The 27261-nt window shown below is 47.3% G+C and overlaps 1 protein-coding gene across 3 annotated transcripts in view; it reads left to right on the top strand.

The window, feature by feature from the left end:
* RFX2 (regulatory factor X2) overlaps nt 1-27261 on the top strand; it is a 68550-nt gene that overhangs the window by 3918 nt on the left and 37371 nt on the right. For all 3 annotated transcript variants that reach the window (XM_081895517.1, XM_081895516.1, XM_081895515.1), the window contains exon 2: nt 25450-25562. In XM_081895517.1, coding sequence (XP_081751643.1) covers nt 25458-25562 — 105 coding nt within the window. In that variant the 5' untranslated portion in view covers nt 25450-25457. The remainder of the gene's footprint in view (nt 1-25449; nt 25563-27261) is intronic.

The following is a 27261-nucleotide window of genomic DNA, read 5'->3' as shown; positions in this document are numbered from 1 at the left end:
GAGAACAGAAATCGTGCTCCGGCGGCGCAGCAGCAGCAGCAGGAGGCCCCATTAGCTAAAGTGGTGCTTCAGGTTAAGAACAGTTTCAGGTTAAGTACGGACCTCTGGACCTCTGAGGTACCGCTGTAGCAGAAGGTCTTATTTTTAAATGGAAAGCAAGGTAGAAATAAATAGTTTCAGAAACACATGTACGAAGGCCGGGATCGAACCTGCAAACTTGGGTGTTCTCAGCGCCATGCTTCCACCAACTGAGGTATCAGATCTGTCAATGGCATTTTAGTCATGATGGTGACGTGGGAATCTCCCAAGTCCAGAGGCAGCCTATATGAGTTGCTGAGGAGCAGACAGTTGCCTCCGTTCCTTTATCAAGTTGCATAAACGGAAGAGATTTCAGCAGGGATGTTGCCCGGTTAAAGGAACATTTGCTGCCAAATGCATTTAGGTCAACTTGCATGTTCTCTTCTAGAACAGCGTGTTATTAAAAATAAAGGTAAAGGGACCCCTGACCATTAGGTCCAGTCGTGACTGACTCTAGGGTTGCGGCGCTCATCTCGCTTTATTGGCCGAGGGAGCCAGCATTTGATTTGTCTAAGCCGCTTCTGGCGAACCAAAGCAGCACATGGAAACGCCGTTTATCTTCCCGCCAGAGTGGTACCTATTTATCTACTTGCACTTTGTGCTTTCGAACTGCTAGGTTGGCAGGAGCAGGGACCGAACAACGGGAGCTCACCCCGTCGCGGGGATCCGAACCGCTGACCTTCTGATCAGCAAGTCCTAGGCTCTGTGGTTTAACCCACAGCGCCACCCGCGTCCCTGTTATTAAAAATAAGTAGCATTTAAGCCTGTGATGGGCTGCCGTTGCAAATGTAGGTTGTGTACAGCCCTATACATTTAAAGCACATCTCCCCATCGCACCCCAAGAATCTTGAGATCTGTAGTTAAAGGTGTTTTGCCTCTGTGGAACTGTACTTCCCTGAGGGGTAAACTACTTTTCCCAGGTTTCTTGGGTAGGGGGTTTGTGCCGTAAATATACAGCAGGATGTTGGGAGAGTCCTTGTTTGCATAGGAGAGATCGCTTATGAATACACAGCGGGAGGTTCCCTAGCGTTTGAGAGATTTGAAAAGGGAGAGATTCTCAAGTTTGCGACGCGAGTTTGGGAGAGGTTTTGGCGCCCTGATCCTGCTTTCAACCCAGCCGCCCTGATCCTGCTTTCAACGTGCAGCAACTGCAACCCCCACTGAACCAGGGGAGCCAGGGAAGGCTCAGAAACGGATTAGGAGTCGCTGAAAACATTTCCGCCCAGCCCGTCCCCCATCCTTTTTCTGGTGACATTTCTCTCTCTGCAAGGAAGGCGGTGGGGGGCAGTTCCTCTCTGCGGTTTCCTGTGACGGTGAGGGCCAGCTTGCTGGTTTCGCGATGCCGGAACGTGCGGGAAAGAAAGTCGGTGCCTTCCTTGCCCTGGTGAAACGTTCTTCCATTTGGACCCCAGGCTGTTAAAGAGCCTGCTGCCATGGTTTTCAAATGGACCGAGCGGGTTTAAAGGAGTTCTAAGCTTGTGTGGCAGGCCTCTGTGCCAGTACGGGGGGGCCTACTGATTTTCCAAGGATGTTAAAAGGTAACGGGACCCCTGACCATTAGGTCCAGTTGTGACCGACTCTGGGGTTGCGGCGCTCATCTCGCTTTACTGGCCGAGGGAGCCGGCGTACAGCTTCTGGGTCATGTGGCCAGCAGGACTAAGCCGCTTCTGGCGAACCAGAGCAGCGCACGGAAACGCCGTTTACCTTCCCACCGGAGTGGTACCTATTTATCTACTTGCACTGGCGTGCTTTCGAACTGCTAGGTTGGCAGGAGCAGGGACCGAGCAACGGGAGCTCACCCCGTTGCGGGGATTTGAACCGCTGACCTTCTGATCGGCAAGCCCTTGGCTCTCTGGTTTAGCCCACAGCGCCTATTACAGCTTTGTCCCCCCCCCAACAACATGAGGATCCAACTTATCCTGTCTTTCTTAAGTCCTGAGAAGAAGCTTGACCAGGAAGTGTGAATTAGGTAAAGGTAAAGGGACCCCTGACCATTAGGTCCAGTCGTGACCCACTCTGGGGTTGTGCCGCTCATCTCCCCGCAATTGCTAAGAATCTCCCATCATCTACTTGATTTTACATATTATTATTTATTAGGAATAGGACCTCCAAGGGCAGTGTGGGTCGGAAATTGATTCTGCTTGCATTTTATTAAGAAATGACCTAATTTACCTCGCTTGCGCTCCCTCTGGAAGCATCATCTTCCCAGACATTGTTTCCCCCCTTTCAAAAACTTGTAGTGGGACGGAGGGAAAGCGAGGGAAACATAGTTTGGATTTTGTTTTGGAGAGGAGCACGAGTGAAAAGGGGGTTCGTTCCTCTCATTCCTTTCCTCATCACGGATGATGAACCGGTTTCTCTCCAGGATTTCAACTTGCACCGGCCCTTACCAACACCTAGCGGGGTGCAGGCAACCCTGCCCTGTTTCGTAGGGGCACCAAAGCACAGATCTATTAACGGAAAAGAAAAAATTGCCAGAGAGAACTGATCTCTGGCTTGGTGGGTCAGTTTGAAAAACCAGGAGCCTGTGAGTGCTCTTTGGGTCGCAAGCGAACTTCTGAAATGAGAGGAGCCTGCTAGCAGAGACCTTTGAATCCTGCGTGTGTGCAGTTTTCTTCACGGGAAGGCTTTCTGCATCTGGCCCAGCGCACACCTGTCTTTAGGGTTTTTTTCATGTGCAACATGCAAAAAGCACTGCTCTTTAGAAACAGGTTCTGCCTGTGCTCTTTCATATGATCTTGTAACTCTCATTTCATTCAGATTCAGGCCTTTTCAGTGCCCCCTACCCCCCCGACACTTGTGGAACCTTCTTTCCAGGGAGGCGCACCCAGTTTCGTTGTCATCAGTTTTGAGGAACCAGGCAAAGACTCTTTTCTTTATCTGGGCCTTTGGCTCCTTAATTTGAAGAGCTGCATTGTCACCTCTTTTCGTGGGGTGGAATCTATTAAGTCCTGAATTTGTTTTTGTTTTTTCCTGTTTATCTCCGTTTTTACATTGCTGCTGGGTGTTCTTAATTGGTTTTCACGTCAGTTGCTTTGGGTAACTCTGTGAGGAAAGCGATTAAGAAATATAAACAGTGATAGTTAATCATATTGCTGATAAATTAAAGACCTAGTGTCCATTGTTTACACTTAAGCCACTTTCTTTCAATCTCCTCCTTCGTTCTCTTTCGCAATCTGTTCACCATATAAAGTTGGTATCCTTGTATGCCAGGCATGAGACGCCTGAAAACGCCGTTGATTAAATTATGCCTTTATCTTGCCCTTCCTTCAAAAGAGCTCAAGGTGGTGGTGAGCGTAATGTTTGCCTCCCATTTTACCTGCACAACAACCTTATGGTGTAGGTCATGCTGAGAGACTGAGCCCGTCTCAAGATCATGAGTAAGAGATATGAATCCTCGGTAAAGTTTTAGCCCAAAATTCCAACCCCCCCAGGACACTGTACTTCATTCAGCCTGTGCCCTCAATGCTTCTTCTTGTTGTTGTTGAGTTGTTTAGTCGTGTCCGACTCTTCGTGACCCCCTGGACCAGAGCACGTCAGGCCCTCCTGTCTTCCACTGCCTCCTGCAGTTTGGTCAAACTCATGTTTGTAGCTTCGAGAACACTGTCCCACCATCTGGTCCTCTGTCGTCCCCTTCTCCTTGTGCCCTCCATCTTTCCCAACACCAGGGTCTTTTCCATGGAGTCTTCTCTTCTCCTGAGGTGGCCAAAGTCTTGGAGCCTCAGCTTCAGGATCTGTCCTTCCAGTGAGCACTCAGGGCTGATTTCCTTCAGAATGGAGAGGTTTGATCATCTTGCAGTCCATGGGACTCTCTAGAGTCTCCTCCAGCACCATAATTCAAAAGTATCAATTCTTCAGTGATCAGCTTTCTTTATAGTCCATCTCTCACTTCCATACATCACGACTGGGAAAACCATAGCTTTAACTATACGGACCTTTGTCGGCAAGGTGATGTCTCTGCTTTTTAAGATGCTGTCTAGGTTTGTCATCGCTTTTCTCCCAAGAAGCAGGCGTCTCTTAATTTTGTGACTGCTGTCACCATCTGCAGTGATCATGGAGCCCAAGAAAGTAAAATCTCTCACTGCCTCCATTTCTTCCCCTTCTTTTTGCCAAGAGGTGATGGGACCAGTGGCCATGATCTTCGTTTTTTTGATGTTGAGCTTCAGACCATATTTGTGCTCTCCACTTTCACCCTCATTAAGAGGTTCTTTAATTCCTCCTCACTTTCTGCCATCAAAGTTGTGTCATCTGCATATCTGAGGTTATTGATATTTCTTCCAGCAATCTTAATTCCGGTTTAGGATTCTTCCAATCCAGCCTTTCACATGATGAATTCTGCATATAAGTTAAATAAGCAGGGAGACAATATACAGCCTTGCCGTACTCCTTTCCCAATTTTGAACCAATTAGTTGTTCCACATCCAGTTCTAACTGTAGCTTCTTGTCCCACATAGAGATTTCTCAGGAGACAGATGAGGTGATCAGGCACTCCCATTGCTTTGAGAACTTGCCATAGTTTGCTGCCTTCTGTCTATCATAGTTATGCAACTGTCTGACAGCATTTCTTGACTACAGAAGGCTACAGGATTCACAGTATAATGGGGCTCAAACATACTGTCCTCTGTGGGTTCCTAGATCCCCTCTGGAGGTTCCTAGATCCCCTGAATCTACAGTACTGACTTTTCAATTTGTAAAGCAGTCATAATTGCCGTTTTCAGTATCCCCCGTCTTCTTTCATTGTCTGAATATTAAAACAAAACAGAATTGTGTAAAGTAAAGGGACTTCTAAGTCAAGGATTAGAACCTGATGTCTCCCTCCTCCATTGTTCTGTTGGACCCCAAATCCCATCAGCCCCCAGCCTCAGGTCAGGGATGGCAGGATTTGTGCTCTATCTGTATCTCCATCCCTCCCCGAGTCCTTGACCTGGAGCTTGCTGTCGTGTGTTCACCATCTTTTAGGTCTCCGCCTTATTAAAAACAAAACAAACCCACTGTGATCACTTTCTCAGTCGCCAAGCCCTGGTTTTGTGAGGTTCCATCCCGGCCTCTCTGGTCCAGCTTGTGCCACCAAATTAGATGAATTACACAAAGCAAATGAAACACCGTTAAAATCCCTGAAACGAGAAGCAGTCGACTAGAAATGTTATCTTATAGAACTGAACTAAATAACAAAAATCAAAACGTTTAAGGGAAAAATTAGAAAAACCTAGAATTGAACAAAGCCTTAAACCTAGAATTGAACAAAGCCTTAATGGGCTGCTGGCTACAAACCTCGTTTCACCGAACTATTTTTTGTTATTGAGTTTAATTCTATAAGATAATATTTCTAGTCGATCACTTCTCGTTTCAGGGATTTTCACGGTATTTCATTTGTTTTGTGTAATTTCTTGGTTCCGCGACTGTCTTTTTCTCTACCAAATTAGATGAAACTGGACCTAACTGTCAGGGGTCCCTTTACCTTTTTAACCTAGGCATTGGAGCGCTTCCCAAAAGATCGGTGATCAGTCACATCCACAACTTACCATATTTTTTGCTCTATAAGACTCACTTTTTCCCTCCTAAAAAGTAAGGGGAAATGTGTGCGCGTCTTATCGAGCGAATGCAGGCTGCGCAGCTATCCCAGAAGCCAGAACAGCAAGAGGGATTTCTGCTTTCACTGCGCAGCGATCCCTCTTGCTGTTCTGGGTTCTGGGATTCAGAATATTTTTTTTCTTGTTTTCCTCCTCCAAAAACTAGGTGCGTCTTGTGGTCTCGTGTGTCTTATAGAGCAAAAAATACGGTGCATTTAAAGCACGTGACTTCCCCCTGGGGGAACCATCATTTGTTAAAGGTGCTGGGAGTGGCAGCTCTGTAAGGCGCAAGCTACAGTTCCCAGGGTGCAGTATGCATGGCCTTGGCACTGAAATTTGTTGTCATGGGGAATTTTGTGGGTGCTCCCAGGGCCCGAGGGAGTTGGTGCCTATGCTTTAAATTTATGGTGTGCCTGTTGTTTCAAAACTCACAAGGAAATGTGAATGGCAGATGAAGTTGATGGACTATATGGAACTGGTGGAAATGACTGGCAGAATCCGAGACCAGGGAGAAGAGTCGGCGGAAGAAGACTGGAAAAGGTTTAAAGATTATTTACAGAAATACTGTAAAATCAAAGAATGTTAGAAAAATGTTGGAATGAAGTTATATGGCTTTAGTAGAAATGTTACAAGGAACTAAGTACAAATAGATTACTAATGTATTAAAGGGAAAAAATAAGGTTAGAACATGTTAAGATAAATTACAGGACAGAAAACAGAGGAAGATGGAATGGAATTGCTGAAACAGTTAATTGAAGTGGAACACAAAAAGGGAGGTGTGAGGAGGCCGTTGAAACAAGTGAATGAAAGATAAGATATTGAAATTATTGGATGTGTTTTTAATTGGTTTTGTTTTGTTTTGTTAGTTTAATGTCTTAATGTTAGTGTTATGTAGTGTCTTTGTTTTTGTATTGTATTGTATTGTTTTAATCTTCTTTCTTTTGTAGTGTTTAAACTGTTAATAAATTTTTTTAAAAAAAAAACAACACACAAGGAAATGTGGATTTGGCTTCCGTCTTCCTGTGCATCTGATGTGCGGCAAACTCTCATTCCCACATAGCGCATGCATAGTGGGAAGGGGTGGGTTTATGGATTGTGGATTGTGACGTGCAGTGATTTGTAGTTTTTGCTTTACACGGCACCCATCCTTGCTGCGTGGTGCTTTAATAATATAATAATAATAAATTATATTTATACCCCGCCCTCCCCAGCCAAGGCCGGGCTCAGGGCGGCTAACAAGCAATAATAAAAACAAGTTGAATGAATACAACTTAAAAACAAGATTAAAGTACAACATTGAAACATCAAAATGCAGCCTCATCACAGGAGGAGAAAGGGGAGGAAAGAAAGAGGGGGGGGGAATCAAATTGCCTCCAAGCCAAAGGCCAGGGCGGAACAATTTCTGCTTTGCAGAATACTGTAGAGCAGATCCCTGCCCCGAGGTGCTTCCAGTTAAAATTTGGCATGGGGGAAGCAGAGGGAGGGAAGGGAAATGGAGACACAGGGAGGTGGGGCATTCTGTTTATTTTGGACACACAGGCTGTGAGCTATGACAATTGGGACTAAGGAAGGCCTTTTTCCTCCTCGTGGTCTGTGCACGTGTTTGTGTGTGTGGGTATTTTTTGCTTTGTATACAAAACTCACAAAAGTCACAGACAGTTGCCACTTTGCCAGGGCATCGTGGGTTGATACCCAAAGCTTTTCTCTGCCAGGGAGTGGGGAGTCTCTGCGACTTTGAAACACGTCCTACGTGACGTGTCTCTTGGCTGCCGCTGAAGCGGCTTTTCCATATATATAACTAAACTTTCTGTTCTACAATTTCGAATATTCATTTAAGCAACCTTAAAATATCAAAAACTTCCATTCTTCTCTTTCCATGGTTCATTTTGCATAACCCCGCAAATTTTATATAAACTAAACCATTCAGTATTCCATTACTGCATCCACTTATTTACACTGTTGAATTTATCGTAAAATTGCCAACGTTTTCAATTTCCCCCCTTAAACATTTTCCAATCTTCTGTAAGTGTACATTCTCTTATACTGTGCATTATGTCCGCAAGCTGTACATATTCCGTCCATTGAAGTTGCCACTCTTCTTTAGTTGGGACCTCGCTCATTTTCCATTTGGGGGCTAACAGAACACGGGCCGCAGTCGTGGCTTACATACCGTATTTTTTGCTCTATAAGACTCACTTTTTCCCTCCTAAAAAGTAAGGGGGAATGTGTGTGCGTCTTATGGCGCGAATGCAGGCTGCGCAGCTATCCCAGAAGCCAGAACAGCAAGAGGAATCGCTGCTTTCGCCGCACAGCGATCCCTCTTGCTCTTCTGGAATTCAGATTCCCCCCCCCCCTTGTTTTCCTCCTCCAAAAACTAGGTGCGTCTTGGGGTCTGGTGCGTCTTATAGAGCGAAAAATACAGTAAATAACCTTTTCTGCCACCTGTGGAGCGGCCTTTGTAGGACCTGTTGTGATTCTCTGTGGTGCAAAAACTCCTTTAGAAACACCAGCTCCCCACTCGAGATAGAAACAACTCAGCTTTCGGTTAGATGAAAACGTGACCTGTGCCCTAACCCATCCTTGCTTTACAGACTTTTTCTCCCTCGGTGGAGGTGAAATGTGTCACAGGGCTTCAATGAGAGATGGTGGAGATTTCCTTTCCACCCAGGCAGCAGGCTCGCTCGAATCATCAAGGTTTTCGGCCGGGAGATGGGAGTGGGCGGCTTGCGTCTGGCTGTCGAAGGGCGGGTTCGGATTACATCTCTTGGCCTTCTCTCGCTCTTTGTATCCCCTCCTCGGTTTAGCCTTTAAGCACAGAGCCTCTGACGTAGGTTTGTGGGGGCCCTTTGCCATCCCACCCAACTGTTGCTTGAGCTGGGATTTGAACGCAGGAGCGCCACTCCTCTTTCTGGAAATGCCAGAAAGACCTCTGCGAATCCCGATGCAAACAAACCGATCTGCACCTCTTGAGTAATGAGCAGGTTAGATTTCTGCCGGATTCAGCAATTTCTCCCACACCGGGACACAGGACTCGAACGTTCAGACGCAAGTCGTCGTTTGTCATTCGTCTTCCTCAGGAGACAACGGAGGAGCACGCTTTTGCGGGGGGGTTGAGGTCCAGCTGCTGGACAGCTGCAGTGTACCTGCTGTGGCTGTCGAGACCGATGCAGGAGAGACATGTTTTGTTTCAGCCGCGGCAGACGAGGGCGCCCAGTTGTACGTTTTGAGGGGAAATGCATTTAGGAGACTTGAGCACATATCTAAAAGCAAGCTAGGTGGTGTTCTTTAATGGAAATAATTTGCAATTTGTAAGGCAGGCTTGGAATGTACTTTGGGGTTGGGTGCAAAATGGGATATGGTCCCATGTTAGATAGGGTTATACAGTGGTACCTCCGGTTAAGAACTTAATTCATTCCGGAGGTCTGTTCTTGACCTGAAACTATTCTTAACCTGAAGCACCACTTTAGCTCATGGGGCCTCCTGCTGCCGCCACGCCGCCGGAGCACGATTTCTGTTCTCATCCTGAAGCAAAGTTCTTAACCCGAGGTACTATTTCTGAGTTAGCGGAGTCTGTAACCTGAAGCGTATGCAACATGAAGCGTATGTAACCCAAGGTACCACTGTATCTTAAAGGTGAAGAGACCCCTGACCATTAGGTCCGGTCATGGCCGACTCTGGGGTTGCGGCGCTCATCTCGCTTTATTGGCCAAGGGAGCCGGCGTACAGCTTCCGGGTCATGTTGCCAGCATGACAAAGCCGCTTCTGGCGAACCAGAGCAGCGCACGGAAACGCTGTTTACCTTCCCGCCGGAGCGGTACCTATTTATCTACTTGCACTTTGACATGCTTTCGAGCTGCTAGGTTGGCAGGAATATAGTGTGTACAGACCTGGTCTGAACAAAGACCTTGGATTCTTATCTCATTATACATGACAAAGCCATTTTTCACCTTCTCACCCGTTACTTTTTCCTGTAAGACCTATTGCAGTCGTTAAGAGTCGTCAACAGGCTCATCACAGCTATCTGCCTATCACCCATTCCCACCACCCTTCTGAGTAATACCCCTCCCCACCTTCTCACTATATAGAAGGGTCTGGAAACTTCTGTTTCAGTGTATCTGAAGAAGTGTGCATGCACACGGAAGCTCATACCAAGAACTTTAAGGTATGGTCTTTAAGGAATTTTTTTTGTTTTGACTATGGCAGACCAACATGGCTACCTATCTGTAACTGTGTACACAGACATAGTTTGGCAACCCCCTTTTCCTGGAAGTGGCTGTAATGCAGCCAGAAGTTAGGGGGAGTAATAATAATAATGAATAATAATAATCAGCATTCATACAGTGCTTCCAAGTGTTCCAGCTGCTTCGGGGGCATAATCTTGTTCTGATCTTCACAAGACCTCTGCAAAGTAGTATCAGAAACTCAGGGGTATAAGCTAGGTGCCAAATGGCTCCTTAAACCAGGGCTGCAGTCGCCAAAACAGAATGCCTAGTTGCCATTTTGGGGCTCGAAAGTTGTATTTTTCAATGTGACTTTCTGGTTCCTGAAATTCATTCTGATTGCGCAGCTACAGGATGTGTTCCTAGTGTGTGAAAGCAGTCGAGATCCAAGTACCCGCAAGCGTGCACCTCCAGATGGTGGAGACGTCTTCATTGTGTCGCAAGTGGCCGGTAAAGTACTTAACCCAAGGTACCACTCTACTGGAATCCTTGCCCAAGGGCTCTTTGAAACCCGGATCCAGTGATATCCCGCCCCCCACCTTCTGAGACCCATCTACCCCAGAGGCATCCGTCTCGCCAAGCGTCGCTTTGCAGATTCTAGGGCTGCAAACTCACGGTTTGCGATGGAAACTCGAGATTCGCGTTTGATGGCAGAACTCTTTCAAGACAGGCTAGAAAGACGCGGCCATCACCAGGACTCCTTATTTCTTCTCTCTCTCTCTCTCTCTTGGAGGGAGGTGCATTTTAATACAGTGGTACCTCGGGTTACATGCGCTTCAGGTTACATACTTTTCAGGTTACAGACTCCGCTAACCCAGAAATAGTGCTTCAGGTTAAGCACTTTGCTTCAGGATGAGAACAGAAATCGTGCTCTGGTGGCGCGGCAGCAGCAGGAGGCCCCATTAGCTAAAGTGGTGCTTCAGGTTAAGAATAGTTTCAGGTTAAGTACGGACCTCCGGAACGAATTAAGTACTTAACCCGAGGTACCACTGTATGCCCTCCCCTCCTTGAGAAGCTTAAATGTTCCCAGAAGATCCCAGAACTAAAGGCACCTCTGAAGTTTCGTACCCGTGTTATGATAGATACATAGTACTGCATATTATAAGGGACGCGGGTGGCGCTGTGGGTTAAACCACAGAGCCTAGGGCTTGCCGATCAGAAGGTCGGCGGTTCGAATCCCCGCGACGGGGTGAGCTCCCGTTGCTCAGTCCCTGCTCCTGCCAACCTAGCAGTTCAAAAGCACGCCAGTGCAAGTAGATAAATAGGTACCGCTCCAGCAGGAAGGTAAACGGCGTTTCCGTGCGCTGCTCTGGTTTGCCAGAAGCGGCTTAGTTCTGCTGGCCACATGACCCGGAAGCTGTATGCCAGTTCCCTCGGCCAGGAAAGCGAGATGAGCGCCGCAACCCCAGAGTCGGCCACGACTGGACCTAATGGTCAGGGGTCCCTTTACCTTTACCTTATACTAAAAAGCAGAGCCATCACCTTGCCAACAAAGGTCCGTATAGTAAAAGCTATGGTTTTCCCAGTAGTGATGTATGGAAGTGAGAGCTGGACCATAAAGAAGGCAGATAGCCGAAGAATTGATGCTTTTGAATTCTGGTGCTGGAGGAGACTCTTGAGAGTCCCATGGACTGCAAGAAGATCAAACCTCTCCATTCTTAGGGAAATCAGCCCTGAGTGCTCACTGGAAGGACAGATCCTGAAGCTGAGGCTCCAAGACTTTGGCCACCTCCTGAGAAGAGAAGTCTCCCTGGAGAAGACCCTGATGTTGGGAAAGATGGAGGGCACAAGGAGAAGGGGGCGACAGAGGACGAGATGGTTGGATAGTGTTTTCGAGGTTACCAGCATGAGTTTGACCAAACTGCGGGGGGCAGTGGAAGAGAGGAGTGCCTGGCGTGCTGTGGTCCAGGGGGTGACGAAGAGTCGGACACGACTAAACGACTAAACAACAACAACAACAAATAAATAATGTTCACTGGATGTAACCACACGCCTCCCATCTTGGTTTTTGTGCTGCACCATCATGTCTTTTTCCGGTTCCTCCTGCCCCAGCTCCCTGGTAGTTATGCTTCTGAGAAGAGCCTGTTGGTGAAATTCTTGCAGGTCGCTTCAGATTTGGTTTTTTTTGGGGGGGGGGGGCTGGTAGATTTCTTGCATGGCAGCTGCCGTTCTTGCAGGTCAGGCCTGCCCATCTTTTCGCAAGGGCTTTCTCTGGAAAGATTTGAGCAGAGCAAAAGTTTTGTTTTGGAGCAGTTTTGAAACCGCCTCTGGAGGGGCGAGAACGACGAAAGCAGCAATCTCTCGTGTAAGGGCCTTAATCTCCCCCACCACCCCGGTGGCACCCAGGATTACGGGGGGGCGGAGGAGCTTAAGCCCCCCCCCATCCCTTGGAAGAACAACAACAGGAGAACTTCTGCATTTGAGGATTCAACAATATTATCAATTTGAGCCAGCCGCCCGGGCACCGAGATAATCGCTCCCGAACTGCATCCTCAAAGTCCTATCTGCTTTCCTCCAGTTTTAATCGTGGGGGTGTGTGTTGGGGGGGGGGAGATAGAAGCACATGCAGATGTTCAATTAATAACGGGAGCGCTGGCTGAGTTTGCACCGGTCCCCGCATTGTTTATTGAGTAACAACGGTTGCCCCGGGCGACGCAGTCCACTCCCGTTTCCAGGGGCCGGTTGCCCGGCAACGGATAAAATGCTTCCCAACTAAACAATGCCGCCACCCCCCCCTCACCACGACTCTCCCTCCTCCCTCCTCCCATTAAAAACACACTAAATATGTCAGGCTGATTTGTCAATCCTTCCAGGGCGGATGGCGGGGGGGGGGGGGGGAGAGGGTTGCCGAGAGAGGGAGAAGGAAAATAATCATTTCTTCTCTATAGTAATTGAAATGGAGCTGTTTTATTTATTTATTTTAAAAAATGCTGCTTGTTTTCCGAGAAGAGCAGCAGTTGCAAGCCAAGCACCCGTGAATCTTGATTTTCCTTAGAAACCAATGTCCAGGAAAGGAAGAGGAATTTTTTTTTGGGGGGGGGGAGCTGTTTAAAAGAAAAAAAAGAGTTGCGTCCAACATTGGTCATACTCAAGAGTGGACCTGACGAAGTTGATGGGCAGGGCCGACCCGGGGCAAATGACCAGAGGCAGCGTGGTGCAGTGGTTAGAGCGCTGGACTAGATCCTGGGGGGTCCTGGGGGGGGGAGACCAGGGTTCGAATTCCCCCACTTGGCCACAAAGCTCATTGGGCATGAACTTGGGGGGGGCCGGTCACTGCCTCCCTCGGCCTAACCTACCTCTCAGGGCTTAAAGGAGGAGGCGGAGAAGTGTGCAAGCCACTTTGAGCCCCTAAAATAAAATCGATTTTTTTCTGTGCCTGCTCTTAAGCGCAGCCTGTTCTTTCAGGAACAGCAGAAAAACGGGGCTCTTGGAGCCGACAGCAGCCGTTCTGCAAGGGAGCTTCTCCCTGCCCCACTTCCACTGGCCCGTATTCTGATTTCTTACTATGTGAAAAGTGCTTTGGAAAGCCCCCTCTTTGGCGGCGGCCTGTGTGTATGAACGTGTGTGTGTATGTGCCGGCGGGGGGAGCCTTTTGCTGAATGGAAAACAGAGGAAATGTTTTCGAGTTCCGCAATGGGACTTTTAAAAGCCACCTGCAACGTGACATTTCTCGGGATTGTAAAGAGTTGTGCTTTCATTGTCGTTATGAGCCGGGCTTCGTGCCTAACTTGGCAAAATCTTCACATGGCTCTCCATGCTAGCAGGGCTGTGAAGTGGCAGGCGAGGGGCAGGCGGAGTTTGTGGAGGCTAGAAATATTGATCACAATAGCAATAATCGGTGTATGTATTTATTTATGTATTTATTCTTTTTTAAAATACATTTTTATTAATTTATTATTTTTTATTAATTTTATTAATTTTTATTAATTATTAATTTTAACACATTTTTATTAATTTTAACATACAAATTATAAAACATACCACACAAATTATTACAAATACACTTTTTTTTGGACTTCCATCAGCACCTCTGATGACCTTCCGTCTTAACCTCTTTTTATGCATTACTTAATTTTATATTGCCTTTACCTCTCGTAACTTATCATCTCCCCTTTTCCATTTTTACAATATTTCCAACAATACTCCTCACAGAACTACTTGCAAACCTACAAACGCCGTCTGATCATCACAAATACTTTTCATATAGTTCGTAAATTTACTCCAGTCTTCGGTAAATTTCTGTTCCCGCCGGTTTCGAAACCTTCCTGTTAATTTGTCTAATTCTACATAGTATGTATTTATTTATTCAAAGCATTTCTGTCTTGTCCATCAGCTGGAATGCTCCAGAGCATCTTACAAATGACAGTCCCTGCCCCTGGTCTTTTAAAACCAAAACAGAGACACGGCACAAAAGGAATGGTGGGCAGGGCAGAGGAAAACAACCCAACGGCAGCGCCAAATTGCTTACGATAATAATAATAATAATTTATTATTTATACCCCGCCCATCTGGCTGGGCCTCCCCAGCCACTCTGGGCAGCTTCCATAAAAACCAAAAATACAGTAAAATATCACATGTTAAAAACTTCCCTGAACAGGGCTGCCTTAAGATGTCTTCTGAATGTCAGGTAGTTGTTTATCGCTTTGACATCTGCTGGAAGGGCGTTCCACAGGGCGGGCGCCACCACCGAGAAGGCCCTCTGCCTGGTTCCCTGTAGCTTTGCTTCTCGCAATGAGGGAACCGCCAGAAGGGCCTCGGAGCTGGACCTCAGCGTCCGGGCAGAATGGTGGGGGTGGAGACGCTCCTTCAGGTATACTGGACCGAGGCCGTTTAGGGCTTTAAAGGTCAGCACCAACACTTTGAATTGTGCTCGGAAACATACTGGGAGCCAATGTAGGTCTTTCAAGACCGGTGTTATATGGTCTCGGCGGCCGCTCCCAGTCACCAGTCTAGCTGCCGCATTCTGGATTAGTTGTAGTTTCCGGGTCACCTTCAAAGGTAGCCCCACGTAGAGTGCATTGCAGTAGTCCAAGCGGGAGATAACCAGAGCATGCCCCACTCTGGCGAGGCAGTCCGCAGGCAGATAGGGTCTCAGCCTACATACCAGATGGAGCTGCCCTGGACACAGAATTGACCTGTGCCTCCATGGACAGCTGTGAGTCCAAAATGACTCCTAGGCTGCGCACCTGGTCCTTCAGGGGCACAGTTACCCCATTCAGGACCAGGGAATCCTCCACACCTGCCCGCCTCCTATCCCCCAGAAACAGTACTTCTGTCTTGTCAGGATTCAACCTCAATCTGTTAGCCGCCATCCATCCTCCAACCGCCTCCAGACACTCACACAGGACATTCACTGCCCTCACTGGTTCTGATTTAAAAGAGAGATAGAGCAGGTGGACTGGAAATGAGCTGCTCCCAGCTTGTTTTTAATTTAAAAAATAAAAATAAAGACTTGTTAGGCCCCTGAGAAATAGAGTTGTGTGCACACCCTGCATTTAAAGCTCACATTTTCCTCCGAAGAATCCTGGGAGCCGGGAATTGCTGCTCTGCAAACTATAGTTCCCAGGATTCCTCTTTGAGGAAGCCATAAGCTGTAAAAGTATATGGTGGGTAAAGGTAAAGGGACCTCTGACCTTTAGGTCCAGTCGTGGCCAACTCTGGGGTTGCAGCGCTCATCTCGCTTTATTGGCCGAGGGAGCCGGCGGACAGCTTCCGGGTCATGTGGCCAGCATGACTAAGCCGCTTCTGGCGAACCAGAGCAGCGCACGGAAACACCGTTGACCTTCCCGCCGGAGGGGTACCTATTTATCTACTTGCACTTTGACATGCTTTCGAACTGCTAGGTTGGCAGGAATATAGTGTGTACACAGACATAGTTTGGCAACCCCGTTTTCCTGCAAGTGGCTGTAATGCAGCCAGAAGTTTGGGGCAGTAATAATAATAAAGAATAATAATAATCAGCATTCATACAGTGCTTCCAAGTGTTCCAGCTGCTTCGGGGGCATAATCTTGTTCTGATCTTCACAAGACCTCTGCAAAGTAGTATCAGAAACTCAGGGGTATAAGCTAGGTGCCAAATGGCTCCTTAAACCAGGGCTGCAGTCGCCAAAACAGAATGCCTAGTTGCCATTTTGGGGCTTGAAAGTTGTATTTTTCAATGCGACTTTCTGGTTCCTGAAATTCATTCTGATTGCGCAGCTACAGGATGTTCCTAGTGTGTGAAAACAGTCGAGATCCAAGTACCCGCAAGCGTGCACCTCCAGATGGTGGAGACGTCTTCATTGTGGCGCAAGTGGCCGGTAAAGGTAAAGGGACCCCTGACCATTAGGTCCAGTCGTGACCAACTCTGGGGTTGCGGCACTCATCTCGCTTTACTGGCCGAGGGAGCCGGTGTACAGCTTCCGGGTCATGTGGCCAGCAGGACTAAGCCGCTTCTGGCGAACCAGAGCAGTGCATAGAAACGCCGTTTACCTTCCCGCCAGAGCGGTACCTATTTATCTACTCGCACTTTGACGTGCTTTGGAACTGCTAGATGGGCAGGAGCAGGGACCGAGCAACGGGAGCTCACCCCATCGCAGGGATTCGAACCGCCGACCTTCTGATTGGCAAGCTCTAGGCGCTGTGGTTTAACCCACAGCGCCACCCGCGTCCCGATAGCCAGGCTCAAAATGCGCCTGGTGAATTTCAAACTCTGACGTAAACTGAGCCAACATTATTCTCCCCTATTTTGGAGATCTGGTGTGGGGCTTGAAGATTGCCTGAAACTACCTCTTGAGATCACGGCAGAGGTGGAGATGTTTTCTTGACTTGTATACCTCTGCCACTCTTCAGCCATAAATTCCTAATGATGCTTAGGTTCAGTTTAATTTTTTAGGCCAGGGGTCAGCAAACTTTTTCAGCAGGCGGCCTGTCCACTGTCCCTCAGACCTTGCAGGGGGCCGGACTTTATTTTGAAGGGGGGGGGGAATGAACAAATTCCTATGCCCCGCAAATAACCCAGAGATGCATTTTAAATAAAAGCACACATTCTACTCATGTAAAAAGCATGCTGATTCCCGGACCATCCGTGGGCCGGATTTAGAAGGCGATTGGGCCAGATTTGGCCCCCGGGTCTTAGTTTGCCTACCCATGTTTTAGGCATTGGCCATTAACAAAACTCCCAGTGAGCAGAACTTAAGTAAGGAAACCTAACATCAAACAGGGTTGTTGTTTTTTTAATGAAGACTTTTCGTGGTTCCCAATACTAATACTCAGAGGAGCCCCATTGAAATCACTAGACTTAAGTAATTTGACTTCCATTAATTTTAGTAGGTCAGCTCTGAATTATTACCTAATGGGATGCTGTCCTTTAGATTACAAATGTTAGATTACTTGGGTGAATTGCATTCTCTTACTAAAATCTGCAGGGCTGTACTAAAGACCTGGGGGTCTTTGCAATGACAAAAATTTAGACTATTTTTCTAAGGTCTGGGCACTGCCTCAGCCTGCAAAGGACGGGTGCAGAACCTTTATCAGCTCGAGGGCCACATTAGCTTCTGCGCAAACTTCCAGGGGCCACATTCCAGTGGTGGGCGGAGCCAGGGACAAAAAGTGGGCGGGGCAACAAACATCAATTTCACTTCTGGGCGGTAGGCTTGTTTCTCCACAAACCTGCACACTTCTCTCTGTCCTCTCTACTCAGGGGAGCTAGAGAAGAGGCAGAGACGTTGGATACAACCCACATACCCTCCAACATTTCTCCGATGAAAATAGGGACACCCTATTATTATTATTATTATTATTATTATTATTATTACCCTGCCTATATAAATAGGTACCGCTGCAGCGGGAAGGCAAACGCCGTTTCCGTGCACTGCTCTGGTTCGCCAGAAGCGGCTTAGTCATGCTGGCCACATGACCCGGAAGCTGTACGCCGGCTCCCTCGGCCAATAAAGCGAGATGAGCGCTGCAACCCCAGAGTCGGCCACAACTGGACCTAATGGTTCAGTCTGGACCTAACCTTTACCTAACATCTTATACAATTTTTTTTACATCCATCAATTTCATCTGAACATTTTCCAGTCTAATCACTAACTACACATTTCCCACTTCTTCAGTTATATTTGGCTCATAGCTAATATCACTATTCTTTAATTCGCAACGCTTCGTGCATTTCTCCTTACACAGCTTCTTGTAGTCCTCCTAGCGTAATTTGTTGGTTACAGTTGCTCTTCAAATAGTTCGTACAGTGGTGAAACTCGGAAAATTAGAATATGGTGCAAAAGTTCATTTATTTCAGTAATTCAACTTAAAAGGTGAAACTAATATTTGAGATAGACTCATGACATGCAAAGCGAGATATGTCAAGCCTTGATTTGTTATAATTGTGGCGGTCATGGCATACAGCTGATGAAAACCCCGAATTAACAATCTCAGAAAATTAGAATATTAAATGACATCAGCAAAACAAGGATTGCAAATAAACCAATATTGGACCTCTGAGAAGACCTCTGGGCTTATAACAAAGGCTTGACATATCTCGCTTTGCATGTCATGAGCATCTCATGTATTAGTTTCACCTTTTAAGTTGAATTACTGAAATAAATGAACTTTCGAACGATATTCTATTTTTCCGAGTTTCACCTGTACGGGGCTGTATAGTGACTTATCTCCTTGACTTATGGGGGCGGATGATGGCAGGAATCTACTTGAATTAATCATCTGCGATTTCTTTATTCATGTGGCAGACCTTTCGAAACCTCTACCTTGGCGCCGCTTGAAAAGAAATCTGTTCCCCTCCTCCTCCTCCTCCTCCTCCTCCTCCTCCTCCTCCTCCTCCTCCTCCTCTAGATCTAATCCTCCTTCCCCTTTTTCTCCTTTCTCATTCTGCCTTTTCTTCTAAAAACACGGAGCAATCCAAACCACACTTGTGACCCACTGTTTGGATCCGAAAACACCAGCGATCCGGGGGACAGGGGGACAAGAGCCCGTTTTCTAAATGCTGTTTGGCTTCTCCAGGGTCACGGCACACGTTAACCCCAGAAATAGAACCCAGAAGTTGGTTCCTTGCTTCTCTGCCCCCCCTCCCCTCTTTCCAAATAGTTCCTTTTCCTGTTGCATGCTCTCTGCCTGGATACGGAGCCCAGCGCAGGGTAAATAGAGACGGTTTCTAGGGACTCCATCTGTCCGGAGCGTCTGCCTAGTTTGCTTGCGAGTCAGAGTTTGCTCGTCAGTGACGCAAGAGGCGGTGTCTATTTGCGACTCTCTTTCCATCAGCATTCCTGCATTATGGAAACCCACTTTAGTATAACTCCGTGGGACGGCTGAAAGAAAAAAATTGGGGTGGGGGGGAGTGGTTACGTTTTGTTTTCGATTGGCAAGTGCTCCCGCGTGGCTTCAGTTAAGAGCCGAATTTCACTGCCGAATGAGGTCCATCTACTCCAGGGGTCAGCAGACTTTTTCAGCAGGGGGCCGGTCCACTGTCCCTCACACCTTGTGGGGGGCCGGACTTTATTGTTTTTTTGGAGGGGGGAAATGAACGAATTCCTATGCCCCACAAATAACCCAGAGATGCATTTTAAATAAAAGGACACATTCTACTCATGGGAAAACACACTGATTCCCAGACCGTTCACAGGCCGGATTCAGTAATAATAATAATTTTTTATTATTATTATTATTATTATTATTATTATTATTATTATTATTATTATTATTATTATTATTTATACCCCACCCATCTGGCTGAGTTTCCCCAGCCACTCTGGGCGGCTCCCAATCAAGTGTTAAAAACAGTACAGCATTAAATATTAAAAACTTCCCTGAACAGGGCTGCCTTCAGATGTCTTTTAAAGATAGGATAGCTGCTTATTTCCTTCACATCTGAAGGGAGGGTGTTCCACAAGGTGGGAGCCACTACCAAGAAGGCCCCCTGTCTGGTTCTCTGTATCCTCACTTCTCGCAATGAGGGAACTGCCAGAAGGCCCTCGGTGCTGGACCTCAGTGTCCGGGCTGAACAATGGGGGTGGAGATGCTCCTTCAGGGATACAGGACCGAGGGTGTTTAGGGCTTTAAAGGTCAGCACCAACACTTTGAATTGTGCTTGGAAACGTACTGGGAGCCAATGAAGGTCTCTCAGGACTGGTGTTATATCGTCCCGGCGGCCACTCGCAGTCCCCAGTCTAGCTGCCGCATTCTGGATTAATTGCAGTTTCCGGGTCACCTTCAAAGGTAGCCCCACGTAGAGCGCATTGCAGTAGTCCAAGTGGGAGAAAACCAGAGCATGCACCACTCTGGCGAGACAGTCTATAGGCAGGCAGGTGGAAGGCAATTGGACCAGAAGGCAATTGGGCTAGATCCGGCCCCCGGGCCTTAGTTTGCCAACCCATGATCTAGTCCATCATCCCATTTTCACAAAGAGATAAAGAATTACCTGACGTTCAGAAGACATCTTAAGGCAGCCCTGTTTAGGGATGTTTTTAATATGTAATGCTGTATTGTTTTTAATACTGATTGGGAGCCGCCCAGAGTGGCTGGGGAAACTCAGCCAGATGGGCGGGGTATAAATAATAAATTATTATTATTATTATTATTATTATTATTATTTTCACAGGGCCAACTAGATGGGAAGAGTGCAAACTGTCTCTCCTCCTGTGGTTTCTAGCCTCTGATAATTGGGGTGGGGGACATTGGAAACAGCGGAGGCTGAACATTCTTGGAAGTCAAACCGAATCCGTTCCGGAAGTCCATTTGACTTCCAAAATGTTCGGAAACCAAAGCGTGGCTTCCGATTGGCTGCAGCCAATCGGAAGCCCCATCATTCGGGTTCCAAAAAATGTTCGCAAACCGGAACAGTCACTTCTGGGTTTATGGCATTCAGGAGCCACGTTCAACTCGCAAGGTGTTCAGGATCCAAGGTACAACTCTAGTTTACACAGAGAAGCACTATAAGTGGGTAAAAGAATCAGGACTAACTATTCTAGATGCAGACCCTCCAACTGTCTCTATTTTCCAAGGACAGTCCCGGAAGTGCCATCCCGGTTTCCAATTCGATCCCAGAATGTCCCGCTTTCCCTTAGGGTGTCTGTATTTTATTTTTTAATTTTTTAAATACTTTTCAGATTTATACATTCTCTGATTTTGCAATCACTTTGACCTTTCATAGCTTGACTTCCTTCCCCCATCTTCTGCGGTCCCTTAAATTTATTTTCCATATCTTCTGCATATCCAAATTAACTTAACTGGTTCATTTATTCACCTTCTTCAAATATATACTCTTACGAAACTGCAGGTTATGACAACAATCCTGCCAGGGTTTCTGTCTGCTTTGAATTTATCTGTAAATATTCAATAAACCGTTTCCATTCTTTTATAAAAAGTTTGTATTTTCATCGTACAATGTTTAATTGATGTTTTATTATGTTTTTATATACGTTGGAAAGCCCCCCCTAGAGTGGCCGGGGCAACACAGTTAGATGGGCGGGGTATAAATGGCAAAAAATATTATTATTATTATTATTATCACTGTTACTATCTGTCTATCTCAGCCTCAGCTGCAAAATAGGATAAATAAGTTGTAGGACCACAGTCCTGGCCATACATTAGAGTATGTGCCACATCTCTCTCTCTCTCTCTCTCTCTCTCTATATATATATATAAAGCTTTCCTTTTACAAATAATTCTTACAACCATGATTACAACTACCAACCCTGGATGAGATCTTCACGTCTCGCACTTTGAAGAAGTCACACAATATCCTGAGAGATCCCACCCATCCTGCTCACAACTTCTTTGAACTGTTGCCTTCGGGCAGAAGATATAGGACACTGAAAACACGAACCACACGCCTTCTGAATAGTTTCTATCCAAGAGCTCTGATTGCACTAAATAATGATCTCAGGGCCAGTTGCAAGAAATAGCAAGCAGGGGTAGGAAAGGGATGAGATAGGTTTTTAGGTTATGTTATGCCTTTAATACAGTGTTTCCCAAACTTTTTTGGGCAACGGCACACCTGTTTACTGAAAAAAAATCTCACGGCACACCACCATTAAAGCCCCGCCCCGTGACGTCAGCGCGCAGCGTCACGCCGGGAGGGACGCACGAAAGTGAAAGTTTTTTCCCTCCCCCTTGCCGGGGAACCTCCAAGCTTTGGGGGTGGGAGGAGGCAGCAGAGCGAGGGACTGAGGGACGGCGGCAACTGAGGCGGCGGCTGTTGTGGTGGTGGCGGCGATAGCGGGCGGAGGAGGGGGCGGCGGCGGGGCTTGAGGAGCCGTCGCCGGGAGTTGCTGCTGCTGTTGTTGCTGCTGCTGCCCGGACATGCCGGCCTCCTCCTCCTCCGCTGTCTCGCGCTCCTCCCTTTTGCACGCGCTGCCCCGCCGCTCGGCACCACCACCGCGGAGCCGCCCCCGGCTCGACGCGGATCCTCGCCGCCGCCGCCTCTCACCGCCCGACTCGCCCGCCTCCCTCCCACGGCACACCAGCCAATGTCTGACGGCACAGTAGTGTGCCGCGGAACACCGGTTGGGAAACACTGCTTTAATAGGTTATGTTATATTTTGGATTATGTTATGTTTTATATATTATGTCTGAATAGGCTGAGAGTGTTGGAGATACGTGCAAATGTGTATGTGAACCCGGTCTTTGGGTGTTTGATTTTCGTTGTTGTGTATACTGTGTATATACGGACAATGACAATAAATTTATCTTATCTTATCTTATTACAAATTTTCAATTTTTGAACTTCCACCAGCACCTCCCTCAATCATCCATTTTTCTTATCTTCACGCATTTTCTATGCAGTATTGCCGATTTAATATGAACCTTCGATCTCTGTTTCTTCCTTACAATATACCTTGTATTGTCACAAAGCCTTTTAAAAACCCACTAGCGTTATCTGTTCATCACATATAGTTTTCAGATATTCCGTAAACTTTCCCCAGTCCTCGATGAATTTGTGATCTTTCTGGTATCTGATTTTTCCAGTCATTTTATCCAATTCCGCATGGAATTGAGTATGTGCCACATCTTGTAGTTAGAAAACAGTGCAGTGGGTGGATTTGAAACTTGTCCATCCAAGAGAGACCCTTGCTGAATCTGGGATAGACAGGGAAAGGGCTTCTGGTGAAAATGTTGAACTTTGGATAGAAGGCTCTGTCATGCCTACTGGTTCTGTGCGTCCATGGACTTTGCTAGGGCGGTTTCCCCACCATTTTTGCATGCAGTGAAATTTTGCATAGTGGAACTGTTAAGGCCAGAGGCGCCAGCTTGCAAGGGCAATTGGGGGAATGGCGTGTACATGATGTGACGTCACATGTGTGAGCATCGCACCTCTCTCTCTAAGCTGGGCAGAAGCTTCCCAGGCTTTTGGAAGGACGTGCCAAGGGAACATATAGGGGGCTAGCCTAGTCCCCCTAGTCCACTGACAATGTGCCACTAGATGGAATTAGCAGCTAGACTGGTGACTGGGAGCGGCCGCCAAGACCATATAACACCGGTCTTGAACGACCTACATTGGCTCCCAGGACGTTTCCGAGCACAATTCAAAGGGTTGGTGCTGACCTTTAAAGCCCTAAATGGCCTCAGTCCATTATATCTGAAGGAGCGTCTCCACCCCCATCGTTCTACCCGGACACTGAGGTCCAGCACCGAGGGTCTTCTGGCGGTTTTCTCGCTGCCAGAAGCCAAGTTATAGGGAACCAGGCAGAGGGCCTTCTCGGTGGTGGCGCCCTCCCTGTGGAATGCCCTCCCACCAGATGTCAAAGAGAACAACAACTACCAGACTTTTAGAAAACATCTGAAGGCAGCCCTGTTCAGGGAAGTTTTTAATGTTTAATAGGTTATTGTTTTTTAGTGTTCTGTTGGAAGCCGCCCAGAGTGGCTGGGGAAACTCAGCCAGATGGGCGGGGTATAAATAATAAATTATTACTTTATTATTACTCTGCCGCAAGGAGCATCCAATCTGGATTCCCTCCCTTGAGAGATGCATTATATTATTGGCGTGTTTTATGGCACTGTAGGCGGGACGCAGGTGGTCCTGTTAGTTAAACCACAGAGCCTAGGACTTGCCGATCAGAAGGTCAGCAGTTTGAATCCCCGCCACGGGGTGAGTTCCCGTTGCTCGGTCCCTGCTCCTGCCAACCTAGCAGTCGAAAGTACGTCAAAGTGCAAGTAGATAAATAGGTACCGCTCCAGTGGGAAGGTAAACGGCGTTTCCGTGCGCTGCTCTGGTTCGCCAGAAGCGGCTTAGTCCTGCTGGCCACATGACCCGGAAGCTGTATGCCGGCTCCCTCAGCCAATAAAGCAAGATGAGCGCCGCAACTCCAGAGTCGGCCACAACTGGACCTAATGTTCAGGGGTCACTTTACCTTTAAATTCACTCTGTAAAAAATCTGACACACATAAAACCAATGAGAGATAAGGAATAGAAAGTGACCCCGCCGAAAGAAACTTGACGGTACAAATTTAAATCCATACAATTGAAATTGGCTTAATCTTGAAATGTAATCCAATGAGACTGAAGACGAGACACTTGAGGTCCTGGACAAGGCAGTAAAAGACCTTCTGGATCCTTGGACTGATTTACATCAATAAGAGAACCAATTTTTGATGCGGTAAAAGAGATGTGTTCACCACCAGTTACAATTCCAAGCTCCAGCCGACCAACTCTTGTCTGGAGGAGGGCATAAGGCAGGGGTCAGCAAACTTTTTCAGCAGGGGGCCGGTCCACTGTCCCTCAGACCTTGTGGGGTGGGGGGGGCGGACTGTATTTTTTTTGGGGGGGTGAACGAATTCCTATGCCCCACAAATAATTTCATTGTAATTAATTGTTAATTTCATTGTACAGTGGTACCTCGGGTTACATACGCTTCAGGTTACATACGCTTCAGGTTACATGCGCTTCAGGTTACAGACTCCGCTAACCCAGAAATAGTACCTCGGGTTAAGAACTTTGCTTCAGGCTGAGAACAGAAATCGTGCTTTGGCGGCACGGCGGCAGCAGGAGGCCCCATTAGCTAAAGTGGTGCTTCAGGTTACGAACAGTTTCAGGTTAAGAACGGACCTCCGGAACGAATTAAGTATTTAACCCAAGGTACCACTGTGCACAGGTTGTACATTGACAATAAAGGTATTATTATTGTCACCCAGAGATGCATTTTAAATAAAAGGACACATTCTACTCATGTAAAAACACTCTGATTCCTGGACCGTCCGTGGGCCGGATTGAGAAGGCGATTGGGCTGCATCCAGGCCCCGGGCCTTAGTTTGCCTACCCATGGCATAAGGCATCATCTTCTTTCGTGATTTCACTGTCGTCGATCTCTTCCGTCACACATTTGTGTACGTAGGCTTCTTTTCTGATCACGACATCATTTTTTTATAATTGCCGTTGTTTGCATATCTCAGTTTCCCGCCAGGGAGGAACTCGAACGCGAGAAACTTGCAGCCGAACTCCCCCTTGGTGTGCCGAATGTAATAGCGCGAATAGAAATCGCTTGCCGCGGCCACCGGCCCACCGAGAAACCAGCATGCAGCCTTAGCTTCTGCCGTTAATTAAAAACCGTGTCTTTGTTCCCTCCCTAACCCCGCCATCCTCTCTCTCCTAGAGCCAGGCATGCAGGAGTCCGAGGGCGGCTCAGATTCCACAACTCCTGTGGCGCTGCGAACGTCGGCATCAGTCCAGGCCCCTGTGGTCCAGCCGGTGCCGGCATCCCAGCAGGTAAGGACCCCTCCATCCACTCTCCTCTCCCAAGCGATCTTTCTTGCTTCCTTTAGGTGACCTCGCCACTGTGATCCACGCGACGGTCACCTCCAGACTGGATTATTGTAACTCGCTCTACGTGGGGCTGCCCTTGAGACTGACCCAGAAACTCCAGCGGGTGCAGAATGCTGCAGCGAGACTCCTTACGGGGTCTTCGCTGCGAGATCACATTCACCCGGTGCTATACCAGCTGCACTGGCTCCCAGTGGAGTACAGGATCAGGTTCAAGGTGCTGGTTTTAACCTTTAAAGCCCTATACGGCCGAGGACCCTCGTACCTACGGGACCGCCTCTCCTGGTATGTCCCACAGAGGACCTTACGGTCTTCAAATAAAAACATCTTGAAGGTCCCAGGCCACAGAGAAGTTAGGCTGGCCTCAACTAGAGCCAGGGCTTTTTCGGCTGTGACTCCAACCTGGTGGAACGCTCTGTCACAAGAGACTAGGACCCTGCGGGACTTGACATCTTTCTGCAGGGCCTGCAAGACAGAGCTGTTCCACCAGGTCTTTGGCCAGGGCACAGCCTGACTCCCTCCCTTGGCAACCTTCGCGGAGCTCTGACCCAATGGTGGCCAGTGGCTTGAATTTAATTAATTTTATAATGAATGGTTTTAGAGTGTTGTTTGTGCTGTACTTTTGTACTGTTTTATTGTTGTTAGCCGCCCTGAGCCCGGCTTCGGCTGGGGAGGGCGGGATATAAATAAAATTTATTATTATTATTATTAACTCCGAGCCTTTGGGTGGCGGGGGGGCGGGGTCCTATCTGCTTGTTGCCTCCCACCACCACCAAGCTCGCATCAGGAATGGGCACCACAGGGCATCTGTTGAGGTCCACAGTCCCCCATGCAGTCTGTCTCTTGTCTGTTCACCTGTCCCTCTGTGTTCGCAAACCCCGTCTATAGCAGGGGTAATAATAAATAAATAAATAATATTTTTTTATTTATACGCCGCCCTTCCCGGTTCAGAAAACCGGGCTCAGGGCTGCTGACAGCAAATTTAAAACACTTAATTGATGCAACAAAAAACCAGTGTAAAATACAGTATAAAATGTGAAGTGTTTTAATTTGGAGGGGGGGGGAAATCCATCCAATAAACATTAGATGATCACCAGGGCTAGCTGGCTAAATTAGTCCTGTTTGGGCCAGCGAGGAGACCAGGGGAGAATTAGCTGTGGAATCCTAGAGCGGGTAATCGTCATAAAAAGGGGAGGGGAAGGGAGGGGAATAAAAGATCAGGCTAAGTTCAAATTGGATTGGATTGATCTTTATTACGGCCATTGGCCCGTCACACGACAGTTTCCCATACCACCATAATGTACTTGAACCTCCAAATTTAAAACCGCCAAAACTTAGAAAAAACAGACAAGAACCAAAGCAAAACAAAAACAAAAGACCAACATCATACATTACAATAAATTTGTACCATAAACATCGCCCTTTGCTCATAAATTAATAGAAGACATCAATGGTGATATCACCTAATTACATCCTAAAACATAGATCATGGTTTAAAGGGATTATCCGAGCCACACAGGAGTCCATTTCTCTTCTTTAGGGATAGGACGCTGATCAAGAATCTGGCAACCATGAGTGATCTTAGGGGGTCATCATCATTTAATAGATATCTCAGTTTGGCTTCAGTCGTATCATCAGCAATTTC

The sequence above is a fragment of the Podarcis melisellensis genome, assembly GCF_964234715.1.
Source record: "Podarcis melisellensis genome assembly, chromosome: 18".
Taxonomy (NCBI): Eukaryota; Metazoa; Chordata; class Lepidosauria; order Squamata; family Lacertidae; genus Podarcis; species Podarcis melisellensis.
Note: the sequence above shows the minus strand (reverse complement) of the source record. Positions and strands in the feature narration are given on the sequence as shown.